General features: G+C 39.5%; 1 protein-coding gene across 1 annotated transcript in view; it reads right to left on the reverse strand.

Annotated features, from left to right (window-relative positions):
• The window catches only part of SLC9A4 (solute carrier family 9 member A4), a 96685-nt gene that overhangs the window by 67850 nt on the left and 5896 nt on the right, over window positions 1-22939 (reverse strand). Inside the window, exon 2 of the mRNA XM_036756559.1 lies at window positions 1741-2204. Coding sequence (XP_036612454.1) covers window positions 1741-2204 — 464 coding nt within the window. The remainder of the gene's footprint in view (window positions 1-1740; window positions 2205-22939) is intronic.

A 22939-nucleotide genomic window follows, 5' to 3' on the forward strand; every position in this document is an offset into this window, starting at 1 on the left:
CGATCAGTACAGCAGTTTTGACCTCCATTCCAACTTGAGCTAATTTGCCACCCTTTAGTAGGCTTCTGCTAATAGGGACTGACAGTATTGGTGTCAGATGGGTGCCAGTTTGGATATTCAATCAGCTTGAGCCTTACTGCAGCTCAGGACTCCTGAACTCAAGCAGTTCACTAGCCCCAGCCTCCTCAGTAGCAGGGATTACAGACATCTGCCACCACCCCCTGGCCACCTCATTTTACAGATAAGGGAACCAAAGTCTACAGAACTTTCATCATGTGGCCAAGGTCACACAGAACCTTAGTGGCAAAAGCCCCCAAGATTTATCACTCCCAGTCTTGATCTCTTTCCACTGAACCAAACTATCTCCCAGGTACTGCCAAAGCTAATAAAGAGTAAATCTATCTTTGGTGAAATAACTGAGACCAACCACAAGAGAGCTACATGTATCAGGCAATGGGCAAACAGAGTTTCTGAAAGAATTTAAGAATAAAAAAGTATTTGTAAAGTTGTTCCCAAATAGCCTTGGTCACCCGCTAAGAAAGAACAGATGAAATGAATAATAACAAAATGTGTGGGAAAAAAGATCATGCTCAAGTGGTTGCGTATGAACACTATAAATTGCACATGCTACAGGAACATAAATATACCATGGATATTTTGGTGAGTCTGTGAGTTCATCAGTGGCTCCTACCACCAATGCAGACCACAAGGCCTTCATACCATCTCATCCTGTATAATTCTTGCCCAAAGAATACCAAAGATTACAAAAATGAAAACAATAAAGCGAATGATGCCATCAAAATGTTTGCCAGTAGCATTTCTATCTAAATTTTTCTCAGATAAGAAGAAAAGTGTCTATAGCCACTCCTACACAATTATTGAAGGGTTTTATTCCCTAGTCAGATTAGATAATGTAGGCTTATCTAGACGACTCCAAGCTCCCAAGTGGAATTTGAACCATAAATTAATTGCATTGACTTGGCCTTTGAGTTATTTTCCCCTTCTTCTTTACCTAAGTGTAGCTAATATAGAATTATAAGATTTAAAGCTAGAAAAGTACCTGAAAGGTCATCTAGTCTAACCTTACAGATGGAATAAAATGAGGCACAAGAGGTTAGGTGACTTGCTTAAGGTCATACTGGTAAAATACATCAGAATAGGAATTTTAACCCAGGATCTTTTGCTCTTAATCCAATATTCTTTCCCCACCATTAGTTTTTCTCTTATAAAAAGCTATGTTTTTACCCATTCCATGTTGATCACCCAACTGGGAGTGATTTAAAAGCTATTACTTAAAAAAAAAAAACTGCTCCCTAGCCTTCTCCCATCAAAGTAATATTCATTTAACTCAATTCTTTTGGAAACAAGAAAGATAAAACAGGAGGAAAAAACCTTTAACTATTGCTTCTTCCACAGTGTAAAAGCCCAGAAGAGCCCTTAGCAACAATTTCTGCATGCTAAGTGGAAAATTGAATTTAACTACAGAGCTACTTGTTATGTCCGTGTTATTTTTTTTAAAGAAGTGATTAGTCTACCAAGTGGCAAGTAGAATTAGTAGGCTGTTATGTAAATAATGCAGATACTAATTAAAATCACCATAATCTATCATACCCACCATTGAATCTGAAATCTGTCATGCTTCCCATAATGGTCAATCAGGAGCATACTATCACAACTAGCCATACAGATACCCAATTATTGCTAACCTCTCACTCGATTTTCCCATTCTGGGCAACTTACCACACTTATCCCATCATTGAGCAGGGCCTCTCCAAAAATCATCATGTATAGTTGCTCATTCACATGAGCCTCCTCAAATACTGCCAGCACTGCCACAGGGTCCACTGCAGAGATCATGCTCCCAAAGAGCAAGTTCTGAAGCAAGTTGACATCACTCAGGCCAAAAGCCTTGACCTGGCATATCAGGTAGAGGGAGAGACCAATGCCAAAGGCATTCAAAAGGGCCCCCATTCCTGACCACCATAGGATGGAGCCAATGTTCTCAAAAAAGGGCCGGGTGGGCATGAAGTAGCCCCCTTCAAGGACGATGGGTGGAAGGAGGTACAGGAAGTAGATACTTGAATCCATTACAGGTGGAGATTTGTGATCAGTGCCAAAGATGATGCCCCCCACAAGAGCACCAACCATGATCAGGAGGCAGCTCTCTGGCATAAGACCTGGAAGTTTGTGATAGAGATGGAAACCTAGGAAAAAGCAGACAGAGGCAGGGTTTCAATGCATGTATTCAATAAGCATTTAAATATCAAATACTGCATATGACAGGCAGTGTTCTAAGTCCTAAAGTGTATAAGGATAAAAATAAAGCAATATTTTCCCTAAAGGAGTTTACATTCAATTAGGGGGAAACAATATGTACACAGAAAAATAAATGTAAAATATATACAAAGTAATTTTTAAGAGACACGTAGTGGGAAGGGAAGAGACTAGCAATCCCAGAATGAAGTTTTTGTTAAAATGTATTTTATTTTTAATTTATGGAAGAGAACAAGCATTTACATAGCATAGCATAGCATAATAAAAAAAGATTGTGCATGAAACTGCAAATCTATTATGTATGACTTGCTATTCCTTTTAAATATATAATAAAGTTATCATGTACATTTCCTTTTTTTTATTCCTCCCTTGCCCTGGAGATGGCAACCATTAGACACAAAAATGTGTGTATACATACATACATACATACACATATATATGTATATGTATATGTACATATATGTCTGTGCACGTGTGTGTGTCTATATATATGTATGTATACACACACACACACACACACACACACACACACATATATATGAAATCATTCTATATATACTTCTATTTATCAATTCTTTTTCCTGGGTGTAGATAGTATCTTCCTTCATCGTTCCTTTGTAGTTAATTTGGGTATTTATAATAGTCAAAATGACTTAGTCATTCAAAGTTGTTGTTAAGACAATATTGTTCTTACTGTATACAATGTTCTGCTCATTTCCTTTTTCTTTACTTTATGCAAATCCATTCATTTTTTTCTGAGATCATCAAGCTCACCATTTCTTGTAGCACAGCAGTATTCCATCACAATAATATACCATAACTTGTTCAGCCATTCCCCAATTGATAAGCATCCCTGTAATTTCCAGTTCTTTGCCACCACAAAGAGAATTGCTATAAATATTTAAGAATATATAGGTTCTTTTCCTTTTTCCCCAGTCACCTTGGGAAACAGACCTGGGTCAAAGGGTATAAGTAGTTTAATAACTCTTTGAACATAATTCCAGACTGCTCTCCAAAATGGTTGGATCTGTTCACAATTCCACCAACAATGTATCAATGTCTAAATTTTTCCATATACCCTCCAACATTTGTCACTTTCCCATTCAATCATTTTAGTCAATCTCATGGGTATAAAATGATATCTCAAGGTTGTTTTCATTTGCATTTCTCTAATCAGTAATGATTTAGAGCATTTTTATATTACTATAAATTGCTTTGATTTCTTAACTGAAAAACTACCTGTTCGTATCCCTTAATCACTTATCAACTGAGGAATGACTCATATTCTAATGTATTGTGACCTAAATAGACCACAGCTGGAGTACTGGATTAGATTTTAGGTATCATATTTTAGCAAAGACATTGTGTTCATACGAGCATGTCCAGAAGACAGTGATTAGGAATCTTCAAGAATCTGTTTGAGAGACTGAGGATGCTTATCTTGAAGAAGAGAAAAATCAGGACACAAGAGGCATGATAACTGCCTTCAACTCTTCAAGGGGCTATCACATGGAAGATGGCTCCTAAGAGAAAAATTGAGAACAATGTGGAAAAATTGCAGAGAGACACATCTGGGTTCCATCATGAGAAGGAAAATCCTAAGCATTAAAGCCATAGGCAAGTGAAGTGGATGGACTGAGGAAATATTGAGTGTCTTCTTAATGGAGGTCTTCAAGGTAATGTGAAAAGGATCCATGTTGAGAATTAAGAGAGATTGGAATCTGGGGGTGGAGCCAAGATGGTGGCTGGAAAGCAGGGACTTTCATGAGCTCCCCTCCAGGTCCCTACAAAAACCTATACAAATGGCTCTGAACAAATTCTAGAACTGCGGAACCCACAAAATAGCAGAGGGAAGCAGGGATCCAGCCCAGGAAGGCCTGGATGGTCACTGGATGAGGTCTATCACGCACACAGCCCAGGGGAGCAGAGCTCAGCATGGGCGGCAGCAGGATCAACCAGACCAGGAGCCGGGTGGAAGAGGCCCTAGCACCCTGAATCAGGGAGCTGTGGCAGTTACCAGACTTATTAACCCACAAACACCAAAGACAAGAGAGAAGGTTAGTGGGAAAAGCTGTGGGGGACAGAAAGAAAAGAGTTCGCAGTTCGGCCACCGCCCTAGGGGCAGAGGTGGTGGTGCAGTTACAGAACTATAGCTGCAGTTACTTCCGGCCCCAGGCCCACCTGGTGGGAGGAATTAAATGGCAGATCACAGCAAGAGTGCAGAGCCTGCTGAAGATTTGCGTCAGGTCCGGGTTGGTGGTTCTTGGGGAAGGAGGAGTGCTGGTGTGGCAGAGATGGCTGTATAGAAAATAGCTCTGAAATCAATGGCATATCCCCTCAAACTTGGAACAAAGTACTCTTTGCTCTACAAGCAGTCATACCCCGCTGAAAAACTCAAGGGTCAAGTAAGTTGACTGGGAACATGGCCAGGCAGCGAAAACAGACTCAGATTCAGTCTCAGACTTTGGAATCTTTCTTTGGTGACAAAGAAGACCAAAACATACGGCTTGAAGAAGTGAACAAAGTCAAAGAGCCTACATCAAAAGCCTCCAAGAAAAACATGGACTGGTCTCAGGCTATGGAAGAGCTCAAAAAGAATATGGAAAAGCAAGTTAGAGAAGTAGAGGAAAATTGGGAAGAGAAATGAGAAGGATGCGAGAAAACCATGAAAAGCAAGTCAATGACTTGCTAAAGGAGACCCAAAAAAATACTGAAAAAAATACTGAAGAAAACAACACCTTAAAAAATAGACTAACTCAAATGGCAAAAGAGCTCCAAAAAGCCAATGTGGAGAAGAATGCCTTGAAAGGCAGAATTAGCCAAATGAAAAAGGAGGTCCAAAAGACCACTGAAGAAAATACTACTTTACAAATTAGGTTGGAGCAAGTGGAAGCTAGTGACTTTATGAGAAATCAAGATATTATAAAACAGAACCAAAGGAATGAAAAAGTGGAAGACAATGTCAAATATCTCATTGGAAAAACCACTGACCTGGAAAATAGATCCAGGAGAGATAATTTAAAAATTATTGGACTGCCTGAAAGCCATGATCAAAAAAAAGAGCCTAGATATCATCTTTCAAGAAATTATCTAGGAGAACTGCCCTGATATTCTAGAGTCAGAAGGTAAAATAGAAATTGAAAGAATCCATCAATAGCCTCCTCAAAAAGATCCCAAAAAGAAAACTACTAGGAATATTGTTGCCAAATTCCAGAGTTTTCAGGTCAAAGAGAAAATACTGCAAGCAGCCAGAAAGAAACAATTTGAGTACTGTGGAAAAACAATCAGGATAATACAAGATCTAGCAGCTTCCACATTAAGGGACTGAAGGGCTTGGAATACGATATTCTTGAGGTCAATGGAGCTAGGATTAAAACCCAGAATCACCTACCCAGCAAAACTGAGTATCATGCTCCAAGGCAAAATATGGATTTTTAATAAAATAGAGGACTTTCAAGCTTTCTCAGTGAAAAGACCAGAGCTGAATAGAAAATTTGACTTTCAAACACAAGAATCAAGAGAAGCTTGAAAAGGTAAACAAGAAAGAGAAATCATAAGGTACTTACTAAAGTTGAACTGTTTTGTTTACATTCCTACATGGAAAGATGATGTGTATGATTCATGAGACCTCAGTATCATAGTAGCTGAAAGGAATATGCATATATATATGTGTATGTATATATATACATATGTGTGTCTATGTATGTGTATATATATATGTATATATACATATATATATATACACACACATATATATATATGGACAGAGGGCACAGGGTGAGTTGAATATGAAGGGATGATATCTAAAAAAATAAAATCAAATTAAGGGATAAGAGAGGAATATATTGAGAGAAGAAGAAAGGGAGAGATAGAATGGGGTAAATTATCTCTCATGAAAGTGGCAAGAAAAAGTGATTGTGTTGGAAGGGAAGAGGGGGCAGGTGAGCAGGAATGAGTAAATCTTGCTCTCATGGGATTTGACCTGAGGAGGTGTGTTGGTAAGCAAAATGGGCTCCTCAACACTTAGTTCAAGAGGTGCCCTTGAAGAGTTTGGCTTTTGTTTGCTTTGAGTAATTTAGTGTACTTCATTGAGTCTTACTAAGTGCTAAGCCCCAGGCCCAAACCCCTATTAGGTGTAAAACCTATGTGGGTATGGATTAGCAACTAAGGTGGGGCCCAAGGTGGGGTTAATTCCAGGGAGGGCCTAGTTTACATGTCTGGGACAGCAGAGGCTTTTAGACCACATGGGTTTAAGTGGCCTCTTTGTGATGATTCTAGGTCACCTGGGTGAGTCGTATGTGTGACTCACCCCTGACCCTGGAAAAGATACAAAACCAGGTGTTGGCTGTCTCTTCTTTGGAGCTCTTACCCACAGCCATGGTGGCGCGAGTGACTCTGGGCCAGCCTTTGTTCTGAGCCCCCGGGGCTGAACCTAGATGTTGGTAACTATGAATCTGTATTTGGTCTGTCTGTTGATGTTTGTAATTTGTTTGTAATTTGCTCTGAAGTTCAGTATGCTGGTCTCTTCCCTGAACTCAGTGAATGATATTTGTATGCTGAATTAAAGTAAGCTTGTCAACCCCTTCACCTTGCTTTCCTTAGTTAAGCAGATCAAAAGAACCTGTGCTGTTGGCAGCTTTCTGGGTGCTGGCTGTGGGTGGATCTTACATCTCCACAGAAGCTGCTAGCTGGATTGTTGAAACAGGAGGGAATACCGTACACACTCAATTGGATATCTTACCCCACAGGAAAGAAGGAGGAAGAAGATAAAAAAGGGGGGATGATAGAAGGGAGGGCAGATGGGGAGGAGGGACAGGGTCAAGGGAGAAAATTCAATAAAGGGAGATAGGTTAGGAAGGAGCAAAATATAGTTAGTCTTTCACAACATGAGTATTGTGGAAGGGTTATGCATAATGATACACATGTGGCCTATGTTGAATTGCTTGACTTCTTAGGAAGGGTGGGTGGGAAGGGAAGAGGGGAGAGAATTTGGAACTCAAATTTTTAAAAACAGATGTTCAAAAACAAAAAAAAAATATTTTTGCATGCAACTAGGAAATAAGATACACAGGCAGTGGGGCATACAAATTTATCTTGCCCTACAAGAGAAGAAGGGAAAGGGGGATGGGAGGGGAGTGGGGTGACAGATGGGAGGGCTGACTGGGGAATGGGGCCACCAGAATATACACCATCTTGGAGTGTGGGGGAGGGTAGAAATTTGGAGAAAATTCATAATTCAAACTCTTGTGAAAATCAATGCTGAAAACTAAATATATTAAATAAGTTAAATTTAAAAAAAAGGATCCATGTTCACACGCAAGTGGAATTGGATGGCTTCTGAAGTTTCTCCCAACTCATATGAATGCTCAGTACACCTAATACAAGGAGGAAAATGCACGAAAGGTCTGTCTAGTATTCTTTTTTAAATAGTATTTTTTTTTCACCAATCACATATCAAGAAAATTTTATCATTCATTTTTAGAAGATTTAGAGTTCCAAGTTTTTTCTCCCTCCCTTCCTCCTCTCCCATTTTCTGAAAATAGCAGGCAGTTTGATATAGTTTATTCATGTACTATCATGTAAAACATATTTCCTTCCTTATTCATTACAGTTGTGGAAGAAGAAACAGATCAAAAGGAAAAAAAGAACACAAGAAAGAATAAAATAAGTAAAAATATGTGTGTTTCAATTTGCATTCAGAGTCCACCAATTCTTTACCTGAATATGGATAGCAAGTTCCTTTGTGAGTCCTTTGTGCTTGTCTTGGATCATTGTGTTGCTGAGAAGAAGTGTAACAGCAATGCTACTTGCTGCTACTGTGGCTGTGTAAGGCTAATAACACCAGCACATAGGCGGGCTACTAGCATAGGTTCTTTGGTCTGCTTTTCTAAGGAAAGCAACTTTAAGAGGTTTATGATCTCACTTTGATTAAACATACATATATCATTCACTTAGTTCAGGGGGAAAAGCCAGCATCCTGAACTTCAGAGAAAACACAAACAGAAATTACAAGCAGAAATTATATAAACAGAGCAAATAAACACAAATCAGCAGATTCTAACTGTCTGATCGTAACAAGACACATACCAGAGAGAGAAGCACCAACATCTGGGTTTTGCAAGGAGGGTTGGGGTGGGGGGGACTGCTTGGTGGCTACCCAGAGTCTCCACACCAACACTCTTCCAATGAGGGAGCCCCCAAACAAAATGCTAACCTCAGAGTATATATACACTTCTTCAGTGTCAGAATGCTTCATACCTCTGGAGTGTTTCACATCCCTGGAGGGTTTCACACCTCTCTTGACCTAATTAGCAAAAGGGTGTAGGCCTTCCTACAAACAAAGGCAAGACTCAGTCAAAGGCACTTGATTGCCTTAGTGCTGAGAAGCACTCCAAAACAAAAGACAACAAAAAGTCTCACTTCGCTTTCCCTTGCAAGAGGGGAGTCATTTATAGTGGAGCATGATACAATATTGCTGATGCTGTGTACAATATTTTCTTGGTTCTGCTCATTTCACTTTGCATCAGTTTGTACAAATCTCTCTAAGTTTCTGAAGTCTGCCTGCTCATCATTTCTTATTACACAATAGTGTTCCATTACATTCATATACCATAACTTGTTCAACCATTCCCCAATTGACAGGCATACCCTCAATTCCCAATATTTTGCTACCATAAAAACGGCTGCTATAAAATTTTTTGCACATGTATGTCCTTTTTGATTTTTTATCATCTCTTTGGAATATAGACCTTGTAGTGGTATTGCTGGATCAAAGGGTATGCACAGTTTGGTTGCTCTTTGGCCGTATTTCTAAATTGCTCTCCAAAATGTTTGGATCAGTTCACAATTCCATGAACAGTGCATTAGTGTCCCAATTTTCCCACATCTTCTCTAATACTGATCATTGTCTTTTTTTGTCATATTAGTCAATGAGTTACATGGAAGCCTGAGTCACATGGAGTCTGTGGTGGAAGGAGTTTGCCAAATGGGTGGAGCAGGAAGGGGTGGAGCAGGAAGCGGGAGTGACACAGAATTGGAGAGCAGACAGGCAGAGGCAGAGCAGCTAGTGTGAGAGAGGGGGGAATTTTGCTTAAGGGAGTTTGTTTGTGGGGAGGTCCTAAGGGAGGGAAGGCTTGGGGATGGCCATGCTCCCTGCATTGGTAATGTGTCATTGGTAATGACTTCTTTGTCACTATGGTGGATCTGGCTTTCTGGTATATGAATTAATATCTTGGTTTCATCTTTGAGCAAGAGAGTGTGTTGTATTTTGTGATTCAAACCTGGAAATACATTGTCATATTCATAGCAGCTGCTGTGGGTACCACATTGGCGATATAACAATCTGATTGGTGTAAGGTGGTTTTTCAGAGTTGTTTTAATTTACATTTCTCTAATCAAAAGTGATTTAGAGTACTTCTTCTATGCCTATAGATAGCTTTGATTTTTTCATCTGAAAACTGCCTCTTCATATCCTTTGACCATTTATCAATTGGAGAATGGCTTGTATAAATTTGACTCAGTTTTCTCTCTCTCTCTCTCTCTCTCTCTCTCTCTCTCTCTCTCTCTATATCTATATATATATATATATATATATATATATATATATATATATATGTGTGTCTTGTTTAGTCATGAATTCTTCCACTCTCCATTGATCTGACAGGTAGACTATTTCTTGCTCTTCTAATTTGATTGCTTCATTGTCTATGGTACCTTTTATTGATATGGAGATTCCTTCCTTATATCTTTTAATTAGGTCTATTTTTGCTTTTACTTTGCCTAAGATTAGGATTGCTACCCCTGTTTTTTTTTTCTTCTTCAGGTGAAGCATAATAGATTCTGCTCCAGCCCCTTACCTTTAGTCTGTGAGTGTCTCCCTGTTTCAAGTGTGTTTCGTATAAGCAACATATTGTAGGATTCTGGTTTTTGATCCACTCTGCCATCTGTCTTTGTTTTTGTGGGAGAATTCTTCCCATTCACATTCACAGTTATGATTACCAACTGTGTATTTCCATCCATCCTATTTTTCCTCCTGTTTGTCTTACCTCTCCTTTCATCCTTTCCCTCCCCACTTGTGTTTTGCTTCTGTCTACCATCTCCCCCATCTGCCCTCTTTTCTGTCAGTTCCCCCTGCCCTTTATTTTATTTCCTCCCCTCCCACTTCCCTATTGGGTAAAATAGATTTCTATATTCAGCTTATTGTGTATGTTGTTCTCTCTCTAAGCCAATACTGATGAGAGTAAGGTTCAAGCAATGCCCATCAGCACCCTCCCATGTTCCTCTCCCCTCTAATAAGACTGCCTTGCCTCTTCATTTAAGATAATTTACCCTATTCTACTTCTCCCTTCTTTCCATACCCATTGTACTCCTCTTTCTCATCCCTTAATTTTTTTTAATGTCATTCCCTCAAATTCCTCTTATACCCATTCTCTCTATTTATGTATATTTCTTCTATCTGTACTGTTGGTGATACAACTTTTTAAAAGTTACAAGTATCATCTTCCTGTGTAGGGATGTCAACAGTTTAACTCTATTCAATCGTTTACGTTTTCTTTCTCCTTTTTACCTATTTATACTTCTCTTGGGTCTTGATATTGAAGGTTAAATTTTTTATTAAATTCTGGTCTTCTTATGAACTTGAAATCCTTCTATTTCATTGAATGACCATTTTTCCCCTGATGAATTAAGCTTAATTTTGCTGTGCAAGTAACTGGTTATCCTTTATTCTCATAGAGGACCATGACATCAGGGAGGTGATGCCTTGATATACAAGTGAATTGGATTTAGATGAGGTGTGCAAAGTCACTAACCTCACTTTCACCTCTGGAGCCATCTAGGTCCAGTGGCTGGATATATATCAGGACAACTGGGGATGGCCCATAATGCAGTAGGGAACCTTGGCCTTTTCAAGCTAAGGTCTTTAATAGGTCTTTGTTTGACTGAGGCAATGCCTACTCATTGATTAAGGCTTAATAAGAAAGGAGGGAAAGAATGACCTCTGAAAGAAAGAAAAGGAAAGAAAGGAAGGAAGGAGGGAAGAAGGAAAGAAAGAAAGAAAGAAAGAAAGAAAGAAAGAAAGAAAGAAAGAAAGAAAGAAAGAAAGAAAGAAAGGAAGGAAGGAAGAAAGAAAGGAAAGAAGGAAGAAAGGAAGAAAGGAAGAAAGAAAGGAAGAAAGATCTGGGAGGGGAAGACCTTTGGGGTTTTTGGCTAAAATAGAAACAATTGCTATTTACATTCATTCTGACCCTATCAGGGATGAAACATGAAGAAACTGGGAATCACTCTCTCATTGATTGCTGGGTAAGTGATTTTTGGTTGTAGTTCTAGATCCTTTGCCCTCCAGAATACCATGACTTCTGATCTTTTAATGTAGAAGCTGCCAAGTCCTGTTCTGATCCTGATTGTGACTCCTCAGTATTTTAATTATTTCTTTCTGGCCACTTACAGTATTTTTTTCCTTGGCCTGATAGTTCTAAAATTTGGCTATGACACTCCTTGTAGTTTTTATTTTGGGGTCTCTTTCCTGAGGTGATTGGTGGATTCTTTCAAAACCTAATTTGCCCTCTGCTTCCAAAATATCAGGGCAATTTTCCTTGATAATTTTTGAAAGATGCTGTCCAGGTCTTCCTTTTGATTATGGCTTTTAGGTAGTCCAATAATTCTGGCATAATTTCTTCTAGATCTATTTTCCAGGTCAGTTGTTTTTCTTGTGAGTTATTTTATGTTTTCTTCCATTTTAAAAATTCTTTTGAATTTGTTTGATTGACTCATAATGTCTCATAGAGTCATTAGATTCTGCTTGTCCAATTCTAACTTTTCAGGTGTTATTTTCCTCAATTAGCTTTTGTACTTTCTTTTCCACTTGGCCAATTGTACTCTTTAAAGAGCTGTTTGCTTCAGTGGATTTTTGTATCTCCTTTTCTATTTGGCCAATTCTGCTTTTTAAAGCAGTTTTCCAAGCTGTTGAATCTTTTTTCGTAATTCTTTTGTATCACTCTCATTTATTTTCCAAATTTTTCTTCTATCTCTCTTATATGATTTTTGAGCTCTTTTTTTAGCTCTTCCATGAGATCTTTCTGGGCTCGAGACTATTTCCCATTTTTCTTTCAGTTTTTACCCATAGGTGTTTTGACATTCTTGTTGTCTTCTGAGTTTGTTTCTTGGTCTCCCCTGTCCCCATAATAACTTTCTATGGTCAGATTCTTTTTTTGCTGTTGTTTTTTGCTCATCTTTTTTCCCCCAGGCTTTTTCTTTTAAATTTGAGCTCTGCTCCCAGGGTGGAACGGGCACTGTCTCAGGCTTCTTGTGCTAGAAGCTATAGGCTCTGGCTTTTTACCTGGTGCTGCATTGATATTGCCCTGAGACCCACAGGGAACCCTCCTTTCTGGTGCTGCACTGAGTGGGTAGGGGTTGGCTAGTGCTGCTGAAGGCCTTAGGGGTCTAGTAGCTTACCTGATGCTGAGCTGGGATCCTAGAGAAGGTATCTGGCAAGTGCTGAATCCTGGTGGGATGTGTCTGCATTTCTCTATGGCTATGCTGAAGCATATGGCGATCTGGCCTCTGGAGACTACCTGTTTGCCCAGGGCTACACTGAAGCATGTGATGGGTCCTGGAGCTGGAGTCTGCCAATTCCCTTTGCTATGCTAAGGCACATGGTAGGTGGGGAGCCCTGGTGTTGGCATGTGCCTGCTCCAACACACTGGGGCTCAGGATCTCCCTCTGGTTTATTGAAATGAGGCTTGCTGGGACCCTTCCCATCCTGGACTGTGCTTCCCTTTTACCCCAGTGAGACAGACCTTTCTTGTTGATCCTCTGAGATTCTTGGGCTAAAAAACCACTCCACCATATCTTTCCTCTGGTTCTGCTGTTACAGGATTTGTTCTGGGGTATTATTTTATGGTTGTTTGGAGGTGATCATGGAAAAACTACAACAATTTACTGCTTATTCCACCATCTTGGCACCCGGAAGCTCTGCCTAGTATTCTTTCTTGTATCTCCCCACTTTCAGTCCAACAAAGATTACAGCATAGTATACGGAAAGAGTTCTGAATCTGGAGTGAAATTGTTTCAATTCAATAAGCAATGGTTAAGGATCACTGTGTGCCTAGAGCTGTGCTACCTACCATAGGTGCTGAGGATGTAGAAACAAAACAAAAAAATCTCTGAACCTAAGGAGTTTGCATTCTATTTGAGCCAAAATAATGAAGTTCAAATTCCAGCTCCACCTTTTTTTTTAAAGCTGTGTGACCTTAAGCAAAACTAAGCCTTTGGAGGCCTTAGTTTCCATATCTGAAAATGAAGAGGTTGGAATCGTTTATTTTTTACAGTCCCTTCCTGATCTGAAAGCAATGAAAATGCTTGTAGACAAGGAAAAGTAAAGATAAGAGAATGAGAAACAAAGCTTCAATTGGATTTAAATTAAGCCTGAGCTCAAAACCAGATGTTAGGGATAATATAGCTTACTGAGATATCTGACTTAACTTTAATTCAGTTCAATGATATAATGTTTGTCAGGCATTTAGTGTGTGCAGAGCCCTGTGATGGGTGATTGGGAAAGATTTTAGTGTTAGATAATGCCTAGATGGTGTCCTCATGGATCTTGTATTCTCCTAGGAGGATATATATGGTATGCCACAAATAACTGTCATGGAGAGAGATATAAACAAAGTGCTATGTGGTGTCCAAGGTGGGGAAAAGGCTAATCCTTCTACCAGTGCCATTGCTCCAAATCTCTTTTTTTTCCTTTCAAGGAAGACTTACTAGAGGAGGTAGTATTTGATATGGGCTTCTAAGGATGGGTAGGAATTCCATGGGAACAGGTCATTCTAATCTTATCTAATCTAAAAGGGAATCCTTAGTAGGATGATTATCGAAGTAGTTATTGAGGAGGGGGCAGATTTGAAAGGTAGAATCAGTAACTTGGTAATTGACTGAATGAAAAATTACAAAATCAGAATTGGAAGCAATCTTTAGAAGTCCTTTAGCCCAATATTGATTTGAGGCATGAATCTTCTTGACAACATCCTCTAACACATGGTCAATTGTTTAACCAAACAGTCAGTAACAGGGAACTTGCTCCCTCATAAGAAAGCCATTCTATTTTCCAAATTTACGGAAGCCTCTTCCCTATATTGAGCACTAATCTATCAGTCATGTTCCTCTATTAGTCTCAGATTTCTCTTATGGAATTTACAAGACAGTCCTTTAAATGTCTGAAGATAACTATCATACTTCCTTAAGTTTTCTCTTCTCTAGACTAACAATCTCCAATTCCATCAATGTTCTTTGTATCTTAGGGTTCCCATTCCCCTTAGCATTCTCAGGATTCTCCTTCAGACATCAGAATCAAATATAACAGCAATTTGATTCAATATATATTTATTAGATGCTTGTAGGGTGCTAGATCCTGAAATACAAAGGCAAAAATGAAAGCATTCATGCCCTCAAAGAGCTTATATTGTACTGGAGGAATATGTATAAACAGATAAATTAATATCAACTGATTTAGAGAAGAGAAGAATGATATGATAACAACTGGGGGGATGTGTTGGTAAGCAAAATGGGTCCTTATCACTTAGGTCAACCAAGTACACTTGAAGAGTTTGGCTTTTGTTTCCTTTGAGTAATTCAGCGTATTTCATTGAGCCTTACTAGGTTCTAAGCCCCAGGGCCAAACCCCTATTAGGTGTAAAACCTACGTGGGTGTGGATTGGTAACTAAGGTGGGGCCCAACCTGGGGCTAACTCAGGGGAGGGCCTAGTTTACAAATGACTTTGAGTGATAGGTTTGGGACATCAGAGGCTCTTAGACCACATGGGTTTAAGTCGCCCCTTTGTGACGATTTTAGGTCACATGGGTGAGTCGCATGTGTGACTCACCTTTGACCCTGAAAAAATATAAAACCAGGGGTCGGCTTTTTCTTCCTGGGAGCTCTTACCCACAGCAGTTGTGGTGAGAGTGACTCTGGGCCAGCCTCATTATGAGCTCCCGGGCTGAACCTAAATGTTGGTAACTATGAATCTACATTTGGTATGTCTGTTGATGTTTGTAATTTGTTTGCATTTTGTTCTGAAGTTCAGGGTGCTGGATTTTTCCCCTGAACTAAGTGAATGCTGTCTGTATGCTGGATTAAAGTAAGCTTGTCAACCCCTTAACGTAGCTTTCCTTACTAAAGCAGATCAAAAGAACCTGTGCTTTTGCAGTGTGTTGGCAGCTTTCTGGGTGCTGGTTGTTGGTGGATCTTACACCCCCACAGAAGCTGCTAGCCAGATTGTTGAAACAGGGGAGGATCAGGAAAGGAGTCTTTAGGAGATGGTACCTGAGCTACTTTAAAGGAAATTAGGTTGTGGTGGGGGGTGGGGAATATATTCCACATAGTTTGAGGAAAGGCAGCTAGATGGCATGGTGAATAGAAAGAGCACTAGTCTTGGAATCAGGAAGGCTTATCTTCATGAGTACAAATCCAGCCTCAGATACTTACTAGCAATGTGACCCCGGGCAAGTCATGTAACTGTTTGCCTTAGTTTCTTCATCTCTAAAAGGATCTGGAGAAAAAATGGTAAACCACTCCAGTACCTCTATCAAGAAAACCCCAAATGGGGTCATGAAGAGTCAGACATGACTGAAGTGACTGAACTGAATTTGAGGAAAAGTACAGAGGCAAAACAGAATGTTGAATGTTGTGTGTGGGCAAGAGGTAGCTTCTCCCTGTAACTGGATTAGAGAATTCATGAAGGGAAGGAATATGAAATAAGACTGAAAATGTAATTGAAACCAAAGTTTCAAACATGGGACACTAGGTACCTGGTCCCACTGATAGAAGTTGACCAGACACAAGGAAGAGCAGACTTGGAGAAAAAAGATAATAATAATTTCAGTTTAAGACATGTTGAGTTTGAAGTATCAATTGGACGTCAATTTTGATGCCCTGTAGAAAGTTGGAGATGCGATCCTGGAGCTATAAATTGGGAAGTCATGGGTGTAGAAGTGGCATTTGAAGCCATGTGAATGAATAAGGAAGATGAACAAGAAGAAGAAGAAGAAGAAGAGGAGGAGGAGGAGGAGGAGGAGGAAGAAGAAGAAGAAGGAGAAGGAGAAGGAGAAGGAGGAGGAGGAGGAGAAGGAGCAGCAGGAGGAGGAGGAGGAGGAAGAGGAAGAGGAGGATGAGGAGAAGAAAGAGGAGGAGGAGGAGGAAGAGGAGGAGGAGGAAGAAGAAGGAGGAGGAGAAGAGAGGAGAGAAGAGGAGAGGGAGAGAGAGAGAGAGAGAGAGAGAGAGAGAGAGAGAGAGAGAGAGAGAGAACCACAGACAGAACAATGGGAAACACCCACCTGAAGTAGTGGGGATGATGACAAGGGACCGGCAAGTAAGACAGAGAAGAAGCTGTTAAGATGTGAAAAGTGAGCCAGAAAAGTGTTGTGTCTCAAAAATAAAGGGAAAAAATAAGAGAAAAAAAGGAGTGGTCAATAGGGTCAAATTCTGTATATGGAAGATGAGCACTAAAAAAGACAATGAATGAAATTGGATACTACAAGGTCATTAGTGACCTTTCAGAAAGTAGCCTCAGTAAGACAGAGGACAGAAGGCTGATTTCATCAGGTTGAAATGAGAGAGTGATGTGGAAGTGGAGGAATCACATGTAAAAAACTTTTTGAAAAAGCTTGGCAATTAAAAAGTTTAAAAAAATGGAAGGCAAAAAAAGGTGATTTCTTTTCTTTCTTTTTTTCAAGAATTGTGAAAACCAGAGAATATTTGTAGGCATATGAAAAAGAAGCAGTGGAAAGTGAGTGACTGAAGATGAATGAAGGACAAGAGATGACTCCTAGGGCCAGATTCTGGAAGAGGAATGATAGGATGTGATCAAGAGCAGGGAGATGGATTAGCTTCAGCAAGGATGAGAAATATCTCTTTTTCTGAAACATAAAGAAGTTTAAAACATAGATGATGCTGCTGAGAAATTTTGAAGAGTGGAAGAGGGAAGTTGAGGGATTTCTCAGCATATCCTTATCAGTAAAGAGATGTCATCTACTCTGAGTATGGAAATAGGGTTATAGTTGGGAGGCAGGAAGAGAGATGAGAAAGGTTTGAAACAGTTACTATGGTGAATAGGAAAAAGCACCAATAAGAGCAGACAAAAGAATTGCTAAGCAACCGTGAGGGCTTGGCTAAGGTTATAACTCTAAATTTACAGGCAGTGAAATCAGCTCCATTTTTTACTTTCTTCAGATGCCTGGAACAAGAGAGGAGAAAACAGACAGTGGCTGTTACTGAGGATTAACAGATCAGTAATGGCAGAAGGTCCTGGCAGTGAGGAGTTTTAGGGTGGCAGCTAGTGAATCATTAAATAGCAGATCATGGGGTCAGGACTGGCTATGAGGCTGATGAAGAATGAGTGAGATGGATGGGGAGGAGAGGTAGGGGTCAAGAGACTAGAGGTGATGATGAGTTTGAAGAGCAAAGTGAAGGAGTGGAAATGGTAGAAGGAATTAAAGGGGATGTGATCAGAGAGTATAGTTCTGAGCTTTGAGATCTGGAGACATGGAAAGAGGCAGGGAACAAGTATTTATTAAGCACACCTATCCCCTGCCAAGCATTGTGGTACAAGCTTTACAAATATTATTTCATTTGATACTCACAACAACCCTGGAGGGTAGGTACTATTATTAACCACATTTTATAGTTGAAGAAAGATAAAGGTTAAGTGACTTGCTCAGAGTCACATAGTCTGAGGTTGGATTTAAAGTCAAGTCTATCCATTGTGCCATCTACCTGCCTCTGGCTCAGTTCCCTCAGTTCTAAGTTATAGCATGTGCATGACAATGTGTTCCTGAAATGGGAGGGAAAGAGGCCACTGAGTGAGGAGTTTGAGTAATTGAGTGGCTATGGTGTTAGAAAAATTGTTAATATGAATACCAAAGTCTTTGAGGATTATAAGAGAAGAATATCATGGAGAGGAGGGGCAGGGGAGGGGGTATTGGGGAGGGTCAATGCCAAGGATTTTGAAAATCTGATGGGAATGACCTAGAGGTCAATAGATGACTATAACAAAAATAGGGAGAGGGTGGCATATACAACTCCCACGGATCAAAAAGGAGGAAAGGTAACTGAGTGAAAGTAATAGATGACTGGGTAAAAGTAGCTCTGGAAATCAAGAAGTAGGCCAATATCTCCTCCTGACCCTCTTCAGTCGTTTTCAGTTGTGTCTGACTCTTCATGAGCCCATTTGGCATTTTCTTGGCAAAGATATTAGAGTGGTTTGCCATTTCCTACTCTAGCTCATTTGACAGGTGACAAAACTGAGGTAAATAGGGTTAAGTGACTTGCCCAGGATCACACAACTAGTAAGTTCCTGGGGTCAGATTTGAACTCAGAAAGATGAATCTTCATGACTCCAGGCTGGGCTGTCTATCCACTGTACCACTTAGCTGTTGTCTCCTAACACTGCTAAGGAGATTTGGAGAAGCAATCACAGAAAGATTCAGGCATGTGGTGTATTCACAGGGAAAGCCACTTTTCACTTAAAGAAAAGGTAGAAGAGGAAGTAGGGACTGTATGGGGGAGTTTGCTAAGAATGGAGTTGGGATTCTCAATGTCATAGAATCTTAGTTAAAAGGGACCTCAAAGGCCACCTAGTTCAAATCTTACCTGAACAGAAATTCCTTTGACGATATCCTTGACAAGGATTCAGAGCTCCTGTGAATAGCTCAGGAAATTTATATGCATTTTTAAGACTAATTTCCAACATACACAAGTGTCTGTTTTAATTTTCTCCTTCATTTTTTTTGTTTGACAAACAATTAAAAAAACTTTTTGCCAGATAATGAAAAGTTACATTCTTTCCCTCCCACCCCCTCTACCCCCTCATTAAAGCAGAAAAAAACAACCCCTCCATAACAAATTCAAGCAAATAAATTTCTTCATTGGCCATGTCTAATATAAATGCCTATATAAATGAAAGTAGGCCAATATATACTATGCATTATGTGTGTGTATATGACATGGCCAATGCAGAAATTGGTTTTGCTTGACTATTTATATATTACAGGGATATTTTTCTTTTTGTTTTAATGAGGGGGGTGGAGGAGGTGGAAGGAAAATATATGCACATATGTGTATATATGTATATATACTTACGTATACTTGCACCCTGTCAGGAGATGGGCAGAATGTTTCATCATGAAACATGGAGTTGTAGTTGGCCATTGTGTTGATTTCATCAGAGCTTTTGTCTTTCAAAAAAGTTGTTTGTCTTTGCATAGTTGTAATTTTATATATATATATATATTTGTTGTAATTATATATAGAGAGAGATTTCTCCCTGCATCAGTTTCAACAAGTCTTCTTAGATTTCTCTGAAATCTTTTCTTATCTTTTGATATCTCTGAAATCTTTTCCAATATCTTTGATGGCATGTTTGCTAGTGAGGACACAGCCTCAGGGAGATTTGGGAGGTACACAAGGCATATCTTTAACCATGTTTGCTCAGTGGAGCTACATGGAGAGAGAGAGAGAGAGAGAGAGAGAGAGAGAGAGAGAGAGAGAGAGAGAGAGAGAGAGAGAAAGTCTCCCAAATGTACCTTTGGTTCATGAGAGTATAGTAGGACTATCATCCCCTCATTCTGGGCACTCTGCTTATTTGAATGCTACCCAAGACTGAAGTAGCTTTTCTGACTGCCTTGTCACACCATTGACTCATATTGAGCTTGCATTTACAAAGAATTTAGAGTACAACCTTTCAACTTTGCTTTATCTTATTTGTAAAAATAGAAACTATATACTACTATATATTTCTTTTCTTCTAGAATCAAAACAGAAAATTTAAAAAATCAGCATGATTTTTGTTGATATTTTTATTTCTGCATCCAGTATCTAAAGAGAAATTAATGACAAGAAAATAATCTGATGTCAGGGATTTATTCATGATTCATTTAACAAGTTTTTTGTTGAGTATTTTTTATTTGTATGGCAGTGTGGTAGGCCTGTGGAAGATATAAAAAAAGCTTTTAAAAGTCTCTAATTTTGAAAAGCTTACAAACTCATTAGGGGACCAAGAATACATATAGCAAAAGTTAAATAATAGTATGACAGTATGGTTCTAGTCTAATCCAGAATGCATTTATTAAGCTCCTACTATGTGCAACACAGTGTTAGCAGGTCTGAGAGTATAAAGAAAATGAAAAACTTTCTCTGCTCTCAGTTCAGTTCAATAAACCTTTATTAAGTGCCTACTATGAGCCAGGCACTGTGTTAAGCACTAGGGATACAAAAAGAGGCAAAATCAGACCCTGCTTTCAAAGATCTTATAATCCAATGAGAGACAGACAACATGCAAACAAATATATACAAAGCAAGCTATATATAAGATAAAAAGGAAATAATTAAGAGAGGGGAAGCACTGGAACTAAGAGGGTTTGGGGAAAGCTTCTTATAGAAGGTGAGATTTTAGTTAGGACTTAAAGGAAGCTGGAGAGGTCAGTAATTGAAGTGGAGGAGGGAGAGTGTTCCAGGCACATGACATAGCCAGAGAAAAAATGCCTGGAGCAGAGAGATAGAGTGTCTTGTTTGTGGAACAGGTAGAAGGCTGTTGTTACTGGATGGAAGTGTACATGTCAGAGAGTAAGGTTTAAGAAGACTGGAAAGGTAAGAGGGGACTAGGTAATGAAGGGCTTTGAATGTCAAATAGAGCATTTTGTATTTACTCCTAGAGGCTATAGGAAACCACTGGAGTTTATTGAGTAGGGTGTGTGTGTGTGTGTGAGACATGATCAAGCTGTGTTTTAGGCAATTCACTTTAGCAGCTGAATAGAAAATGTAGTAATCAAGGCATGAAGTTATGAGGGACTACACTACAGTAGGGCTCATTTCAGAGGAGAGAAGGGGACATATTTGGGAGATGTAGAGATGAAATCGTCAAGCCTTAGCAACAGCTTGTATATGGCGGGTGAGGAATAGTGAGGAATCCAGAAGGATTCCTCGGTTAAAAGCCTGAGGGACTGGGAAGATGATGTTCCCCTCTCCAATAATAGGGAAGGTAGGAGAGGAGAGTACTTTAAGGGAAAACGAGTTTTGTTTTGTACACATTGAGTTTAAGATGTCTACTGGAATCCAGTTCAAGATGGCTGAAAGGCAATTAGAGATGTGAGGTTGGAGGTCAGCAAAGACATTGGTGCAAGAAAGGTAGATTTGAAAATCATCAGCATGAAGATAGAAATTAAATCCAGGGGAGCTGATGAGATCATCAAGTGAAGTAGCATAGAGGGGGAAAAAAAGAGCAAGGACAGAACACTGAGGGTCACCTATGGTTAGAAGGCATGATTTGAAGGAGGATCTAATAAAAGATATCATGGTCATATAGGTACAAGGAAAATCAGGAGAGAGTGGTATCCCAAAAACCTAAAGAGAAGAAAGTATTCAGGAGGAGAGAGGAGGTAGAAATGACATATAAATTCACTTGATTTGAGAAGATGAGAACTCTGAACATCTAAAGAGTTTAGGAAAAATTTCTCATAGAAAGATATACCTGAGATGGAACTCAAAGTAAAATAAAGATTCTAGGAGGCAAAGGGGAGAAGGAAGCGCATTTCAGGCACGAGGGACAGCCTCACAGAAAGTCATGGAAGCAAGAGGAAGAACAAAGTGTGCAGAAAACAGCAAATAAGCTAGTTTAGCATGAAATCATATGATGTGTGCTGGCAAATAGAGCCCTGGGCAGGTGACTTAACATCTCAGCAGCCCAGGAAACTGTCTAAGACCTGGTAAGCCTTGGTGGAAAGAATCAGTCCTTTATTAGGAATTCCTAACACCATTGAAATCATAGGTCTGTTTAATTTTTTTAAAGTATATTGTGTTCAGGGGAGCAATCTACAATAAATGAGTAATCATGAAGTGCTTTAAAAGTCAAGATGGTGAATTAAAGTTAATAGGGAGCCATTGATAGTTCTTGAAAGGGTAGGGAGGCAGAAATAGTCATAGGGAGAATCAACACGATTTGACAACTGATGAGTTATAGGGGTGAGAGAGAGGGAAGAGTTGAGGATGACATTGAGGTGGTGAACCCAGATCACTGAAAGATAGTGACAATTAAAATGGGGAAGTGTGGAGGAGGTGTAGGTTAAAGGAGGAATATAATGAATTCTGTTTTGAACATGATGAGTTTGAGATACACAACAAAGAAGTGGTCTCAAACAGGTAGCTGGAGATGTAGCACTGAACTCAGGACAGACTAGGACCGGATATATAGAACACTCATATATACACACATATGTACACATATACAAACACATACACATATATACATATGCACATACATACATATATACATATATATATGTATGTGCATAGGCATAGAAATGATTGTTGAACCCATAAGATCACCAAAAAAAAAGATACTGTAAAGAGGAAAGGCTATAAGGACAATATGTTATAGAAGACAGGGCACTGGATTTGGAGCTAGGAAAACCGGGATTCAACTCCTGCCTCAAATACTAGCTGTGTGACTTTAAGTAAGTCACTTAACCTCTCTGTGCCTCAGTTTTAGAAAAATTAATTAGCAGAGTGGATTTGAGAGCAGGGAGAGAAGAAGCAGGGAGATGTGTGAGTAGGTTGGTGCAATAGTCCAAGTGAGAGGTAGTGAGAATTGTCCTAGGACAGTGGCAGTGGGAGTGGAAA

Source organism: Trichosurus vulpecula, chromosome 4 (genome assembly GCF_011100635.1).
Source record: "Trichosurus vulpecula isolate mTriVul1 chromosome 4, mTriVul1.pri, whole genome shotgun sequence".
Lineage (NCBI taxonomy): Eukaryota > Metazoa > Chordata > Mammalia > Diprotodontia > Phalangeridae > Trichosurus > Trichosurus vulpecula.